Source organism: Schistocerca serialis, chromosome 3, assembly GCF_023864345.2.
Source record: "Schistocerca serialis cubense isolate TAMUIC-IGC-003099 chromosome 3, iqSchSeri2.2, whole genome shotgun sequence".
In the NCBI taxonomy this organism is placed as follows: domain Eukaryota; kingdom Metazoa; phylum Arthropoda; class Insecta; order Orthoptera; family Acrididae; genus Schistocerca; species Schistocerca serialis.
The window spans coordinates 290,515,757-290,531,466 of NC_064640.1; the positions used below are offsets into that span (position 1 = coordinate 290,515,757).

Genomic DNA, 15,710 nt, shown 5'->3' on the forward strand with positions numbered 1-15,710 from the left:
TGGTTGGTTGGCTGGCTGGGGGGAGGGTACCGAACAGCGTGGTCATCGGTCCCATTAGATCAGGAAAGGATGGGAAGGGAAGTAGGCCATGCCCTTTCAAAGGAACCATCCCAGCATTTGCCTGAAGCGATTTAGGGAAATTATGGAAAACCTAAATCAGGATGGCTGGACGTGGGTTTGAATCATCGTCCTCCCCAATGTGAGTCCAGTGTGCTAACCACTGCGTCACCTCACTCTGTCTACATGTTTCTTCTACCTGGGTGACATAGTACATTATGGCTGCTCTGAAGATGTGATCAATTTCATACATCACATCCAATCTTGTGAAAAACACCACACCTGACAGAAGGTTAATGGTGAAAATATTTTGGGCAGTGGCCAGTTTTCCTGTCTCTTGTTCCTTTAGGTCACATACAGAATTACAACTGTTATCAGTATTATTAATTCTGGTCAGATGCGCATGTTTCTGGATTTTTTTCAACATTTCTTAAAAGGTTGCAGTAATGAATCTTTACTTGTTTTGGCAATTATATCAACTTCTTTTTCTGTTCACAAGGGTTTTTAACTGCTTACGTTATCCTTCTTTTTACATATGTATTTGAATCTTGGAAAAATAGCTACTGAAATAAAATTGTAGCAATCAAATAACGCTTAAAGGTCATTTCTTCAGTCAAACTTTTAAACTGTTTAAGTCAATTTTTCTTCAAAAGGCAATCGCAGGAACTTGCTTCCATGTTCTGATGAAGACAAAAACTACTTGGTTCAATATTTTTTTGTTTGACTGTAACATATGAGGCAACTCCTTTTCTTATACTGACTCCACATGAAAACGATGCTAGCCCATAAATACTTATATTTACCTCATTTATCCATCTGATTACACAATGTTCAGGTAAGTTCATAACTCTACAATTCTTCTATGTATACAAGCAGATCATTTACCTTATTTTTCAATCCCCTAATATTCTGTTGTAACAAACCATACTTGCAAAAATATTACAATATCTGCTTACTAGCAACTGAATGCAACTAAGAAATAAAAATAAAATAAAATAAGTACAAAACTTCTTCCATTGTTTTCTAAGTTCCTGTCCAACCTGGCTTCTGAATGACACAATGAAGGATTTCAAACACTTCTTTTTACAAAAGTATCAAGCACCACACATCATATTTCAGCATACCTCAATGTTCAAGCTCGACATGAGGTATCCCACAGTGTACCTTGTCAGGTAGGTCCATCTGGTGTATTTAGAACTTAGAAGTGATGTCCAGACCACAGCAGGAGACTGAAATGACCTCTTTAGCACAATCAAGGACTCCATCAAGGCTCTGATAATCTTCACTTCAGTCTTGTGATGAACACTGTTACATCAGTCCTGCAAAAGCCACTACCATTGGCTCTCCTGTAAGTTGATGGTGTCATGTTGACCATGAGCAGCAATTTGATCTCCAAAAGAAATTCTGAATGTAGTGTGGCTGACTAATTCAATTTGGCCTGTGTTCAAAAAAACATGTAAGTGAATCAATTAGAGCCTGGGATTATCCACACTTACAACACAGATCTACCCAACGTGGCAGAATTCAAATATCTTGGTAACTGATGAGTGCCAACTCACTCATTAGCTCTAGGGACTGATGACTCTGGACTGGACACACATGAAGTGATAAATTATAACTCGCATTAACTGCATATGTTCGATAAACTATCATCTGAAACCCAAAATTGACAATGCTCCCATCCATCTTATCACACTCTATAGACCTAGATGTTGGAATAGCACTGCCAAGGCAAGTGATATGTTATGTTTAAGCCATGTGCAAGATTCCAAGGATACAGCAGTAAACTTTTGGGTGGCATGCCATTCAGACAACAATAACAGCAAAAATTTCATATATTCAATGTATATTTACTATGTGACTTTTTTAAGCAAAAGACTTGTGTGACTGAATCCGTCTCTCAGATCTGCTATAAGAAAGGGGGGGGGGGGGGGGGCGAGGAATCACCCCATTGTTTCATTTTTAAAATGCCTCTATCTTGGTGACTAATGGAGTTTTAAGAATGAGTCAGTTTTTGTTTCATGGGCCACGATCACTGCTTGTCTGTGTGAAAAGAGAATACAAATATCTTTAACACATCAAATTTGTTGAACGAGTTAGGCATCTCATCCTTTTTATCTTTGTTGGTTTTGAATTTATTTTTATGCCATTCAGTTTTCTTCCCACTTAATATAATCAACTACAATTCTCTTCAGAGTTCCTTTGGTGTGAAACAACAACTGCACTTATGGTACAAGTTCCTCCTCAAAATGACTTGTAATTTTTTCCACATTATTCATGTCTTGTGAATCAAGACAACTTGTATAAAATCATGTTGGTATAAAATTCATATATTCCCTCAGTTTTCATTTATTTCTTAGGCACATCTTTCTAGTCTTTTGACTTCCTGCAGCAACACTACCTGTACTGTTTACTATTGCAGACAGAATATACTGACATCACTCTTTTCTTCACTTTTTATGCATGTATAACTTTACATTTCCTATGTAACCATGTTTACTGTTCTTACTTTTGAGTTTTCCAAACATACAGGACTTTACCGCTCAAGTGTTTCATTACTGACATACATCACCTTTCTAAAACACATTCCTTTGGAATTGGATTACATATTTCATATATAATATTTCCAGTCTTCATTCCACAAATTCCTGAGACCTTATTTTTATACAAATATCTAACTGCTATCAACTTGTTATTGAGGTACTTGGACATGTGTTAACTGCTCTTAATAATAAGATTCATTTTCCTTGCTAGGTTTGCTTCAGTTTCTCCCTTCTGTTCCACACTGTTCTTTTGTATTCAGAGTTCAACTCACTAACAATAAAAATAAATATGTCATCACACACTGCATTAAGCATCTCCTCATAAAGGCCCTTGTATCCAAAACAACACACAGATAAATTGGTTAACATGATTCTAAACAAAGTTAAAATCTAATTCCAGTGTTCTTTTGTGCAATTGTTACACAGCCTTTTAATAACAAAAGATCTATTTTCCTATCTTTGATCCCACTGAAAAGTCTATAATCATGCAGAATGTATCATATTAAGAATCTTACTTATCTACAAGAAGAAATATATCTCAACATAATCTACCCTGGATCAACAACAGCTCTGACAGGCCACTTGCGACCAATGTGGTCATATTCAGTAGCATAATTCACAGAACTCATGATGCGTGGTGCAGCAATGTCACACTTGACTGGATACTGACTGCTTCTGCTGCAGACATTTGTTAGCCGACTGTACTGGTAATTCGTCTCAGACTGCACACCTCTGGAAAAAGAGAAAGCTATTATATTTTAACAGAAAGATAGAAATGTCAACAATATAATGCTCTATATTCAACAACAAGAAATCAAGCAAATGATCCAGATATTTGAGAGTAAAATTCTCATTCAGAAGTCTTTTAGATACATTGACAGAAACCACTTAAATGTCTGCTACAGAAGAAAACATCAAATATTTTGGGCATATCTAAATAAACACTATCAAATTGTGTGGGCAAGTATTAAAAAGGAGAATATACAGGCTTTTGTTATGCTGAAGGAAAGTCTTAAATGAAAAACAAACAATGATTACAGGGCTAGGTAACCACTAACACGCAAGAAGAAATGTTGGTTACTGGTCAGGCACGTAAGAAGTAGTGATTACTACTTTTTTAGTCAGTAGAATTTTCTCTGAACTGTTTATGAAGCAGTGACCTGTGTGTGACTGTCTGCTACTTGGCACGACATGATGGTGTGTGTGGTGGGTAGTCTTGATTGCAATTTAAATAATTAGTTACTTTTAAATACCATCAATTAAAAATCAGTTTCTTTAGTACTCTGCTCTTAATTATGTGCCTGTATGCTTAGATATCCTAGATAAATGAAATGCTGCAGGATGTAACATGCAAGATTCAATTGACGTCTATGTTTTTTGGTGCTGTAACTCACACACCTACTCTAGAAAAAGTATATTTACAAAATAGTATTTAATATCCTGCTGACAGCATGGTTAAGTAGCAGACTGACTACATTTTAGTAACTGAAACTATTTCATCATTAATTATCAAAGATTCGAAGACACTGTGACTGAAGAACGATTTAGATTTATTTGTCAAACTGTTCTCACTTTTGGCTGCTGATATACCTCATTATTCCAACTTCTCAGCTCAATGGCCTAGTTGTCCAAACAAGAAATTTACAATTCTTTCACTAAATTTTACCCCACGAGCAATAACCTCAACAGCACAGACAAACCACTTAAGTTATTTTAATGTGTATAAATTTAAGATCACAACTGCATGTAAAGCTACCTGTGTGTAAAGTTTTTGCAGGTATGCTCAGGTATTAGCAGTGTCTAATGTACTTATTTAGGTAATGAAAGTTATTGCTTTGGCAGAAAAATAAAAAGTTGAAAATAAACACAGAAATCAAATCCTGCTTAGAAAATAAGCTGCAATATTTGGCTCTCAGAAGTAGCCACACTTTGTTTCAAACATGTTGCCCTAAGTATGTGTGCAGAGTTTGGTAAAGAGTTGTCTCATCCACACACCTTCTCATAATGGTGCAGTGATGGGGCAAGCTGCAGCTGTGTTCACAGAGTGTGAGCATGTTCTGGGAGCACAAATTCTTGCCAGGCATGTTTTAGACAATGATATGAACATTCTGAATCATCATTTGTATGGAGTACATTTGTTGTGCTGGTTGGAGTGTAGCAAATGGATGATGATGATGATGATGATGATGATGATGATTGTGAATTTCAAGGGCCTTCACTACATGGTTACTAGTTCCTCTTATAGCATTTGAAGATGTAGGTACTAGAATTTTTTTCCCATAGTAATAAAGCTATCATATGTATTGCAGTTTGTACACGGATGGTAAATTAAAGTAATAAAATGTAACTGTCATTAAGGTAAAAGCTAAGATCATTATGTAAAAAAGATAAAACTGCAAAGTATGCCATGTGTATCTATTGTGATTGTAATTGATGCAGTGAAATGTAAAATCTATTAAAAATGTTGTTACACACTGAAGTAGTTAAGTCTTCTGTTTATCATATCCACTGTAACATGATTGCACAAAATATACATACATTTCTGCTGTTATTTAGTTGTATATGGCAAAAGTTGTGCTAAATTTTAGTTCTGTGTGGCAAAATTGATGCTAAATGAATACTTATTTTAACTATGACCACAACTGGTGACCCTAAAACCTAAACCAGAGTATGTAAAAATCAAAAACCTTTTTTTAATTTTACTGTGTTGATTTAAATACACAATTTCATGGCAAACCCACGATTAAACAATGGCGGCATCAAAATATCATGCACGACTGTGAAAATACCACCTCTCTGGTGGAAAAAGGTGAAAATACGGGTTTAAAAAGTGGAATCTCAATTTTTTATCACAAATATTTTTATCACAAATATTTTTATCACAAATATAAGCACTTAAGTGACAAATTGTCATTATATTTGGGATCGGAAAATTGTGGAGCTAATTTCAGATTTCATATGCAAACCATTACCAGCTTCCCCACATGCAGACTTCAAAACACGTCTTATCTCAGATTTTGAACAGTCAGAGTCCAATACAAAAATAAAAACAAAAAAATTACTAAGTGGATTAGAACTAGGAGCAAAAAATTATCTACAGCACTCAAGAAATATGTGTATTCTTGTTGGGACACAATTAACCAACAATTTTTTAAAAACTATAGTTCTACAATGATTACCAACCAATGCATGTTCTATACTAGCAGCTAAGCAATTATGTAAGCCTCAATACAATGGCTTCTGTGGCTGAAAAAAAATCTTAGACATCATGAACCCCAGCCAGTTCGCATACAGTGCTAAAACAGTTTCACCTCCATCTTAAGATGACTGACTTTCCACATCTGGAGAAGATGCTTTCAGAACTAATGAACCAGATTCTTAAGCTACAAACCTAGAAATGACTGAGAACCAGATTGAAATCATCGCAAACAAACAGCCGATAAGTTGGTATCATCATAAATTCAAGCAGAATGTGAAGAAATTTGTACTATCATGTTTATTTGTTTCTCAACAGTCCTCTGACACTCAAGACAGAAAACTAGAATGCTTTCTACTTGGTGCAGTGCAGTGTGAGGAGGCTAAATCATTTGCTGTCTGATCATAACTGATCAAGCACAAATCTTCAGTTTTTGATAGATTCTGCAGCAGATGTTTTTGTACTGCCAGCAACAATGCTACACTGCAAAAACATTCAGAAATGACTCTCTACACTACAAACACACATATACAGGGTGGTCCATTGATCGTGACTGGGCCAAATATCTCACGAAATAAGCGTCAGACGAAAAAACTACAAAGAACGAAACTTGTATAGCTTGAAGGGGGAAACCAGATGGCGCTATGGTTGGTCCACTAGATGGTGCTGCCATAGGTCAAATGGATATCAACTGCATTTTTTAAAATAGGAACCCCCATTTTTTATTACATATTCGTGTAGTACGTAAAGAAATATACAAGTTGTAGTTGGACCACTTTTTTCGCTTTGTGAAAGATGGCGCTGTAATAGTCACAAACATATGGCTCACAATTTTAGATAAACAGTTGGTAACAGGTAGGTTTTATAAATTAAAATACAGAATGTAGGTACATTTGAACATTTTATTTCGGTTGTTCCAATGTAATACATGTACCTTTGTGAACTTATCATTTCTGAGAACGCATGCTGTTACAGCGTGATTACCTGTAAATACCACATTAATGCAATAAATGCTCAAAATGATGTCTGTCAACTTCAGTGCATTTGGCAATATGTGTAATGACATTCCTCTCAACAGTGAGTAGTTCGCCTTCCGTAATGTTCGCACATGCATTGACAATGTGCTGATGCATGTTGTCAGGCGTTGTCGGTGGATCACGATAGCAAATATCCTTCAACTTTCCCCACAGAAAGAAATCCGGGGACATCAGATTTAGTGAACGTGTGGGCCATGGTATGGTGCTTCGATGACCAATCCACCTGTCATGAAATATGCTATTCAATACCGCTTCAACCGCACGCGAGCTATGTGCCAGACATTCATCATGTTGGAAGTACATCGCCATTCTGTCATGCAGTGAAACATCTTGTAGTAACATCGGTAGAACATTACGTAGGGAATCAGCATACATTGCACCATTTATATTGCCACTGATAAAATGGGGGCCAATTATCCTTCCTCCCATAATGCCGCACCATACATTAACCCGCCAAGGTCACTGACGTTCCACTTGTCGCAGCCATCGTGGATTTTCCGTTGCCCAATAGTTGCCAGTTTACATTACCGCTGTTGGTGAATGATGCTTTGTCGCTAAATAGAACGCGTGCAAAAAATCTGTCATCATCCTGTAATTTCTCTTGTGCCCAGTGGTATAACTGTACATGACTTTCCAAGTAGTTGCCATGCAATTCCTAGTGCATAGAAATATGGTACGGGTGCAATCGATGTTGATGTGGCATTCTCAAGACCGATGTTTTTGAGATTCCCGATTCTCACATGTACTTGGGCATCATCATTTGTTGCAGGTCGTGGTTGGCATTTCACATGTGGCTAAACACTTCCTGTTTCCTTAAATAGCGCAACTATCCAGAGAACGGTCCAGACACTTGGATGATGCCATCCAAGATACCGAGTAGCATACATAGCACACGCCCATTGGACATTTTGATCACAATGGCCACACATCAAAACGATATTGATCTTTTCCGCAATTGGTAAACGGTCCATTTTAATGAGGGTAATGTATCACAAAGCAAATACTGTCTGCACTTGCGGAATGTTACATGATACCAAGTACTTATACATTTGTTACTATTACAGTGCCATGTATCACAAAGTGAAAAAAGTGGTCCAACTAAAACATTCATATTTCTTTACGTACTACATGAATATGTAATTAAAAAATGGGGGTTCCTACTTAAAAAAAAAAAAAAAAAAAAAACGCAGTTGATATCCGTTTGGCCTATGGCAGCGCCATCTAGCGGGCCAACCATAGCACCATCTGGTTTTTCCCCTTCAAGCTAGACGAGTTTTGTTCTTTGTAGTTTTTTCATTTGACACTTATTTTGTGAGATATTTGGCCCGGTCACTATCAATGGACCACCCTGTATAGTCAGATGTCTGCCAGTAAATTATTAGTGACAATTTCTTGGGGTACTACGATCTGTTACTTGATGTTGCGTCCAAAATGTTGCTTTACCAACAAACATTAATCACTACTGACAGATTGGTGTTATTTATTGAGGCACAGCATAAATATTGAGACTTTCTAAACAGATAACATTCTCATGCATAAACCTAATTACAGTTTTCTCGAAATTAATGTGAACACATGATCACAACTACAGGACCTGCAGTGCATGCACGACCCAGACACTTGTCACCAGAAAAATTAATTCAAGCGCAACTTGAATTTCAAGAGATGAACAATATTGGCATATGTCATCTTTCTAAAAGTTGCTGATCTAGTCCTCTTCATCATGTTTCAAAGAAATATCGAACTTGGCATCCCTGTGGAGATTAAAGAGCTTTACATGCTCTCACAGTGCCATACCACTTTTCATACTTCATTTGTAATATTTCAACTTCCAACTCTCCAACAGAAAGATATTCTCTAAAACTAATTTTACCAAACCTCATTTCTGTTGCACCAGATGTGCCTAAAACAGCTGCTTTATGCCATTTGAACCTTAGAATTTCATTTCAGCAACTGAACAAAAACATTTCAATGATTTATTCACAGCATTTTGAATGTTGTTCTTTTTGTGTATTCTTCTTCAGATGATATTCTCAGTTTAGAGAGAGATATCACTCTTGGCTTATCGTTTGTCACAGCAAGGAATTTTGTCATTAGAAGAAAAAATGATGACAATCAAAGACTTTCCCCATACTACAAAAATAAGAGAACTACACCATTTTTTAGGTTATGTGAATTTCTAGAGATGATTGTAACCACATGCTGCAGAAATCTGGCAACCTTTGTTTATCTCGTACAAGAATATCAAGAGGAAGGACAATCACCCTATTAAATGGACTGACGGAGCACTCGAGTCACTCGAGAAGATACAAGAGCTACTACCTAATGGAACTCTGCTTGCTCATCTCTCAACAGGTCTTCATTTGGACTACATTATAGGTCCTTCTTTACTCCAACTCTGAGAAGGAACACCTGAACCACTGCCATTTTTCTCCAAGTCTCTCACCAACACACAACATAACTATAGTATCTATGATCGTGAATTGCTGACAGCATTATTCAGCAGTCTAACACTTTTATCGTCTGGAAGGCAGACAGTTCGCAGACCACAAGCCATGAACACTTGCCTTTAAACAGTAATCAGAAAAGCAACACCAAGGCAACTGTGCCATCTGGAATTTCTGTCAGTTCACAATGTGTAATAGAGACTGTCTTAGAAGACTGATACATGTTTCAGAGTTGAAGACATAATGCTGCCAACCAGCATTTTATATGAAGATATTGCTAAGGCACACAGTAATGATCCAGAACTGGCCAGACAGAAGAATTCAGACTCCTGTTCCTTAGCAGTTGTAACAGTATTGCTACAGGATGGATCACACCTTCTTTCTGATACTTCTACAGCTTAACTCTGGCCATATGTACTGCCATCCTAACAGCAAAAAGTATTCCATGCACTACATGACTTGGCTCAACCTGGCATCAAAGGCACAGTAGACTTGATCTGACAGCACTTCATTTGGTCTTTGCTGAAACAAGATGTAAAGCTGTGGGCAAAAACATGTATTCGCTGTTAACGACTGAAGTTGCAAAACATGCAACTAGTGCTTGTGGAACTATCAGTGAAGCTGGCAATCATTTTCCACATACCCCTGTTGATCTACTGAGAGCATTACCTTGATCTCAAGACTTTGCCGATCTCTTGACAATGATTGACAGGTTTACATGTTGGCCAGAGGCAGTTCCACTTTAAGACATCTCTGCTTGTTATGAATTGTATATTTTGCAGTTGCTAAAATCAGCACCACTGACAGAGGACAGTGGTTTGATTGTCACTTGTTCACTCACCTGAGACAGGCAGTAAGAGTACACACCATAACCACCACTTACCATCCAGTACCAAATGGCAAAGTTTAACAGTGGCATTGCAATATTTACATATCTTAAGAGCTAGACTTTCAGATTTCTGGATCAACAACTTACCAACAGTGTCAATATGTCTCCACGCCTATGTAATTCCATAATATAATGCCATCACTGCAGACATGACTTACAGCTTGATGACTAAACTTCCATTTGATTTTTTTTTATCCTATACCAGTGGAATGAAATGTTTTGACTTTCAGTTTCAACTTTAAGCAGCTCAATGCCTCAGTTAAACCAATAAAGTTTGACATTGTGCCACAACATCTGTCTCCATCCATCCTGAACTCACGAAGTCTTCACATCTATTCACAAGATACAATGCACAGAGGAAACCTCTCCAATCTATCTACAGTGGACCACCCCTGGTACATTCACACTCTGAAAAGTGCTTTGCCGTTTAAACACATCATGTTCAGGAGATCATCTCCATCGATAGACTCTAGCCGTCCTTCCCGCTGAAGACTGTTGATCCTGAGTCGCCCACTTCAAGTAAACAATCAGCTCCAGTCATAAAACCTCCAGAGTGTCAGTAAATAATCCAATAAACTATATATTCTCGTCGTATCAATGCACTTTCCAAAGAAACACCTGAACACTATCACTGGGGAGGGTGTAGTACGTGGCTGTAACTGATGCCATGAAATATAAACTCTGTAAAACATGCTGCTAAACATTGGAGTAGTTACTCTTTAGTTGTTCTGTTTATCATATCCACTGCAATGCAGCTGCAAAAAATATATCTGCATTCATTGTAATTCCATGTTGTTATGTAGTTCTGTGTAGCAAAAACTGTATTAAATAAATAGTTATTTTAACTAGAACTACACTACTATGTCAAAGAATAGATAAACAAAAGCATTTTATTTTATTTTTTAAGTCGTATTCAGGAATGAAGATTGGATTGGGTGGCAACTCAGGGTGTCACCATCTGTTTTCACTCTCTAAGTCAAAATCCAATGTTGCTCACTTTGTCATTAAATCTTGTCATAATAGCTACTCCTTCATAAGAAGTGTAGTACATGGCTTATAGCTGTTTCATCATCTGTTAGAATCTGTGATAGGTGCTTTCTAGTTCCAAATGACACTGTGTGTCTTGGGCAGCTGTACAATCTTCAAGAATGCACTGAACTGTTAGGACTGCTCCACAGATGCATTGATTTTTTTGTGCATGTGCATGTGTGTGAGAGGTGGAGGGCGAGGGGACTTGGGGGGGGGGGGGGGGGATGCCACAGTATAAATTCATGAGATACATTTGTACTTTAATTTGCAGATGGCATAAGACAATATGTTCTTTCCTTGATCTTCATAGTGAAGTCTGACAGACCTTGGTGATGGTTCTCATTATTTATAGTTTATTGAATATTGCAGTACTTTGTCATTCATGCTTCCTTGTGGCATTGCATATCCATTCTTACATCAGCAGTTGAAATGCCTACTTCTTGTGTTTCCATACCCACTGATTCTTTGGTTAGTTTTTCAACCACCTCATTACCTGGAATGCTGATGGACTGTGTGTCCCAAGGATGACAGTGGATGTCTCTATACTATGAAGGGAATATAGTCAATCATGGGTGGCAGAGACCAGTGGATGTCTTGTAACACTAATCTGTTGTTTTCAATGTACTCAAGTTGCTACTGCTTACTATGAAATTTTGTTGAGTAGTAATTGTTATGTTTTTAGGGCGCTATATGTAGCTGTCAATTCTGCCGTATAAACACTACATTCTTTTGGTAGAGAATATTGTTCTCAGTTCCATTCATGGACATATTGGATAGCCGACTTGCTCCTTATCTTTAAAATTGCCAGTGTAAAGAAGTCTAAAATGGGGATATTCTTGCAAGACAGAATAAAATGCACAGCAATAAAAATTAGGATCTACGATGTCTTTGTTGCCACAACAGAAGTTCATCCTTGCTGCTGGTCAATGAAGATGCAACGGAGGCAAGATTGTCTTGCAGGCAGTGCTTCCAACATGTCAACAATGGTTCCACAGTCAAAACAGAATAAAACCATGACTTTAAAAAAAATATTAGTAAAATCGTTTTACCTCTTCCCCAGGAAGTGATGCAGAGGAAAAAGCGTATTGTGTTTTTCATGTTTATCAGCTTGAGTTGTTGTACATGTGGTAGCCACTCAAGTTTAATACCTAAAAGGAACAATACTATTCCTGTACTTTCAGCAGTTGAGTTTCCATGCATAGTTCTGGATGAAGATGAGCAAGTTATATTCTACAAAAATGCACATGTGATTTAGTTGGCGGAAAGCTATTTCCACGGTTTTGCCCACATTTTTGTGTCTCTGTTCAGCTGTCTGGAGTTGGCATTCTGCTGTTTATAAACATTAAGGATATGGAAGTACAATATAAATGAAATCATTGATGTAAAATGCTGGTGCAACAAGGTCTTTCTGCATTAACTATGCTTCTCATTACAATCACAAAAAGAGTGTCACTCAAAACTGACCCATGTGGAATTCTGTTTTCTTGCAAGTATTGGTTATTGAGAACTGTTTCTATCTTGACTCAAAACAATGAAAGTGATAAGTTTAATACATGTGAGTGGTTGATAAACTGTTACATTGGCATGTTGTTTCATAAATCTCTTGTAAATAAAAAAAATACTGCTATCAACTCACAGTGGTGCAAAAACATATTTCCAATTGCAAACTCTAATCATATGAGATGATGGCAGTCTGGCCATATGAGATGATGGCAGTTTGGAATCTTCTGAATCCACATTGGAATCGGGGAAGGAGATTTCTATAATCCATACACCAAGCGATCCATTACCCATCCTTTCTAATAGTTTACTCAATCTACCCTTTCCATAATATTGTCAAATTAGTTGCTAGCTTGATTGGTCTGTAGCTGTTTACATGCAATGTGTCTTTGGTATACATATTACGATATTCTCTCTCCGTGAAAAGGGAACTGTGCCATCTTGCCATTAAACATTTTTTAGAGTGGAGTGTTTTACTACTGTCATAAGATGTTGAACCATTGTATTGTGTATGTTGTCTGGTCCAGGGGACGTATCTCCACATTGTTTTAAAGCATTATTTACTTCCCAGATTGAAAAGGGAGCATTATATGTAGTCCTTTTGAATTAAAAAATAGGACATTACATTCCATTAAGATGTGGTAGTGAATGGAATTAGGATGGTGTTTATCAGACACAGAAATTTCTGCATCGTATACTGCTAGCAACTCAGTGATATCTGAGCAATTGGTGTTAATTTCTCCTTATTGAAGATTCCTTGAATTCTATTTGTTTAATGATGGCCAGTAATACACTGTAATTTGGCCCATTCTTCGGAAGTCGGGGTAAGTGCTTTCACAGAAGAAACATACTCTTCCCAACTATCTTCCTTCTGTTTTTTAACTATGCATTGTGCCTTTACCCATGATCCTTTAAATAAAATTAAATTCTTAGTAGATGGGTGACACTCATCTCATCATGTTGCTCTTCGCCATGTTCTGACAGCGTCTGTGATCCCTTTGGACCACCACGTAACAGCCTTTCATGAAGAAAGGGCCTGATGAGAAGGGTATTGTAATGTTCACAGCTTGGATGAATGTTCCCATTGTGTCTTGTACTACTTCGTTGATTCTCTCCTCTGTATTTATTGTGATCTGCACTTTAGCAGTAAAAGTTTCCCAACTGGCCTCCATAGTGAGCAATGTGGTAGAAAAATGTTCTTTTGTGTGTTTGGAACCAATAAAATCCTCAGGCAGTGGTCACTAATAAAAAGATTGCCGTGAAAACTTCTCTCGATCATTAGTGCAAAGTTAGATCTGCAGATTCTCATGTCTGTTGCAGAACAGGAGTCACAGGCAGCCTGAAATATGTTGGGGCTCCTTAATTCATTAACAGAGGTCAAGGCCTGAAATAAATTTCTCTGCTAGTTGCCCTCTACAAATCGTAATCTTGCAGCCTCATATGCGATCATCAGCATTAAAATATTCTAATAAAATTAAAGATGGAGTAATTGCTTCAACAGTTATTCCACCTTTCCCTGTCAGGAAGATTATACATATTACAATTTGTGATCATCATGTTCAATTGGATTCTAATACCTATTGCTTTGAGTATAGTGTTCAGAAGTATTTCTTCACTGTCTGTCTGACTTGGCAAGTATGCAGAGACTTCCAGATGCCCACTCCGTATTTATCCTATTCTTGTATATACCTAATATTCTCTAATTGTAGGAAAATGTCTTCCTAAAACCATGATTCTTTTAGTGTAGGAATAATTTGCCAGTAGTTGTCCAGTTTCTTCCAGGTGGCGATGATGAACATGACAATTCCAACATAATATCACTAAAACAGTGGAGATGCAGTCAGCGCAGTGTAAGCTGATAAATGTTGATCTGCCAATTTCTCCCGGCTTTCCTCTTGAGGTTGAAGTAGTGTGTATATAATTTTCTTTTTCTCTTTTGCTGCTTTTTCTTCATGTAATTTTTCAGGTTGTAGTTCTGGATATGAAGACACTTGGACAGCTCTACAGTCCCACGTCCTAGCCTCTTTTACCAATTAGGTAATATCTGGCTGTGGATCTATTGTATTTCAGGATGATGATGCTATGGATTGGATCTTCTTCCTCTCTTGTGATGCTGGAAAGACATGAAGTGTCTCCTGGTGTATCAGCTCAGAAGTTCCTGCTCTCTAAGATAGAAAGTGAAGGGAGATGGAGATTTCTCTTGAGAATAATTTTTCCATATGGCTGCATGTCTGTGGCTTACATCATGTGGTGGAAACAATTTTGAAAATGTTGGAGTAGGTATGATTGGTAAAATTTCTCACCATTGCTACTGGATACAGGTTTTTATGGTTTTTTTTTTTTCTTGGCTTGGAATACAGCAGATGGGCAACGGCTTTCAATTCTTGTATTTTCTTTGATTTTGTATTTCCTGGGCAAAATGTTGAACACAGAGCATGGTGTTCTAGACAGTTTATACACACAGTTGGTTGTTCACAAAGTTGGTGGGCATGAATTGCTCTGCATTTTGGGTGTGCTGTGCAATGGGATGATGTGGCCAAACCATAAACATTGATAACACCTCATGAGTGGTGGGATGAAAGGTTTACCATCACATCTGTTCACCCTAAGTTCAACTTTTCCTGGGTGGACATTCCTTCAAAAGCTACAAAGAAAGTGCTTCTATCTGTTCATTTATCTTTTGAACCTTTTTGAAAACAATGAATGAAATGGGCTATTCACTGTTCCAGATTAGCTTGCAGCTCTTCATCTTTCTGGAGTGTAAATTCTCTGAGAGAGAATTTCCTATGCAGAGATTTATGTGGAGCAATATCCACTAGTACAGTCCACAGTTCTGAAATGCTCGAGACTGTGCAGTGGTGGATGGTTTCATCAGTGGTGAAGCATTTTGAATTTTTCCAATGCGGAAACTTCTCCAAATTTATCTCATATTTGCTCCACAAAAAATAACCACTTAGCAGCTGTAAAAGAAACTCCACAGTTCTAGTACACATCATGTACTGAATAAATTAT

At 37.4% G+C, this 15,710-nt stretch overlaps 1 protein-coding gene across 3 annotated transcripts in view; it reads right to left on the reverse strand.

Moving 5' to 3' along the window:
* Positions 1–2,958: 2,958 nt before the first annotated feature.
* LOC126470073 (uncharacterized) overlaps positions 2,959–15,710 on the reverse strand; it is a 104,853-nt gene continuing 92,101 nt past the window's right edge. For all 3 annotated transcript variants that reach the window (XM_050097590.1, XM_050097587.1, XM_050097589.1), the window contains one exon: positions 2,959–3,332. In XM_050097590.1, coding sequence (XP_049953547.1) covers positions 3,149–3,332 — 184 coding nt within the window. In that variant the 3' untranslated portion in view covers positions 2,959–3,148. The remainder of the gene's footprint in view (positions 3,333–15,710) is intronic.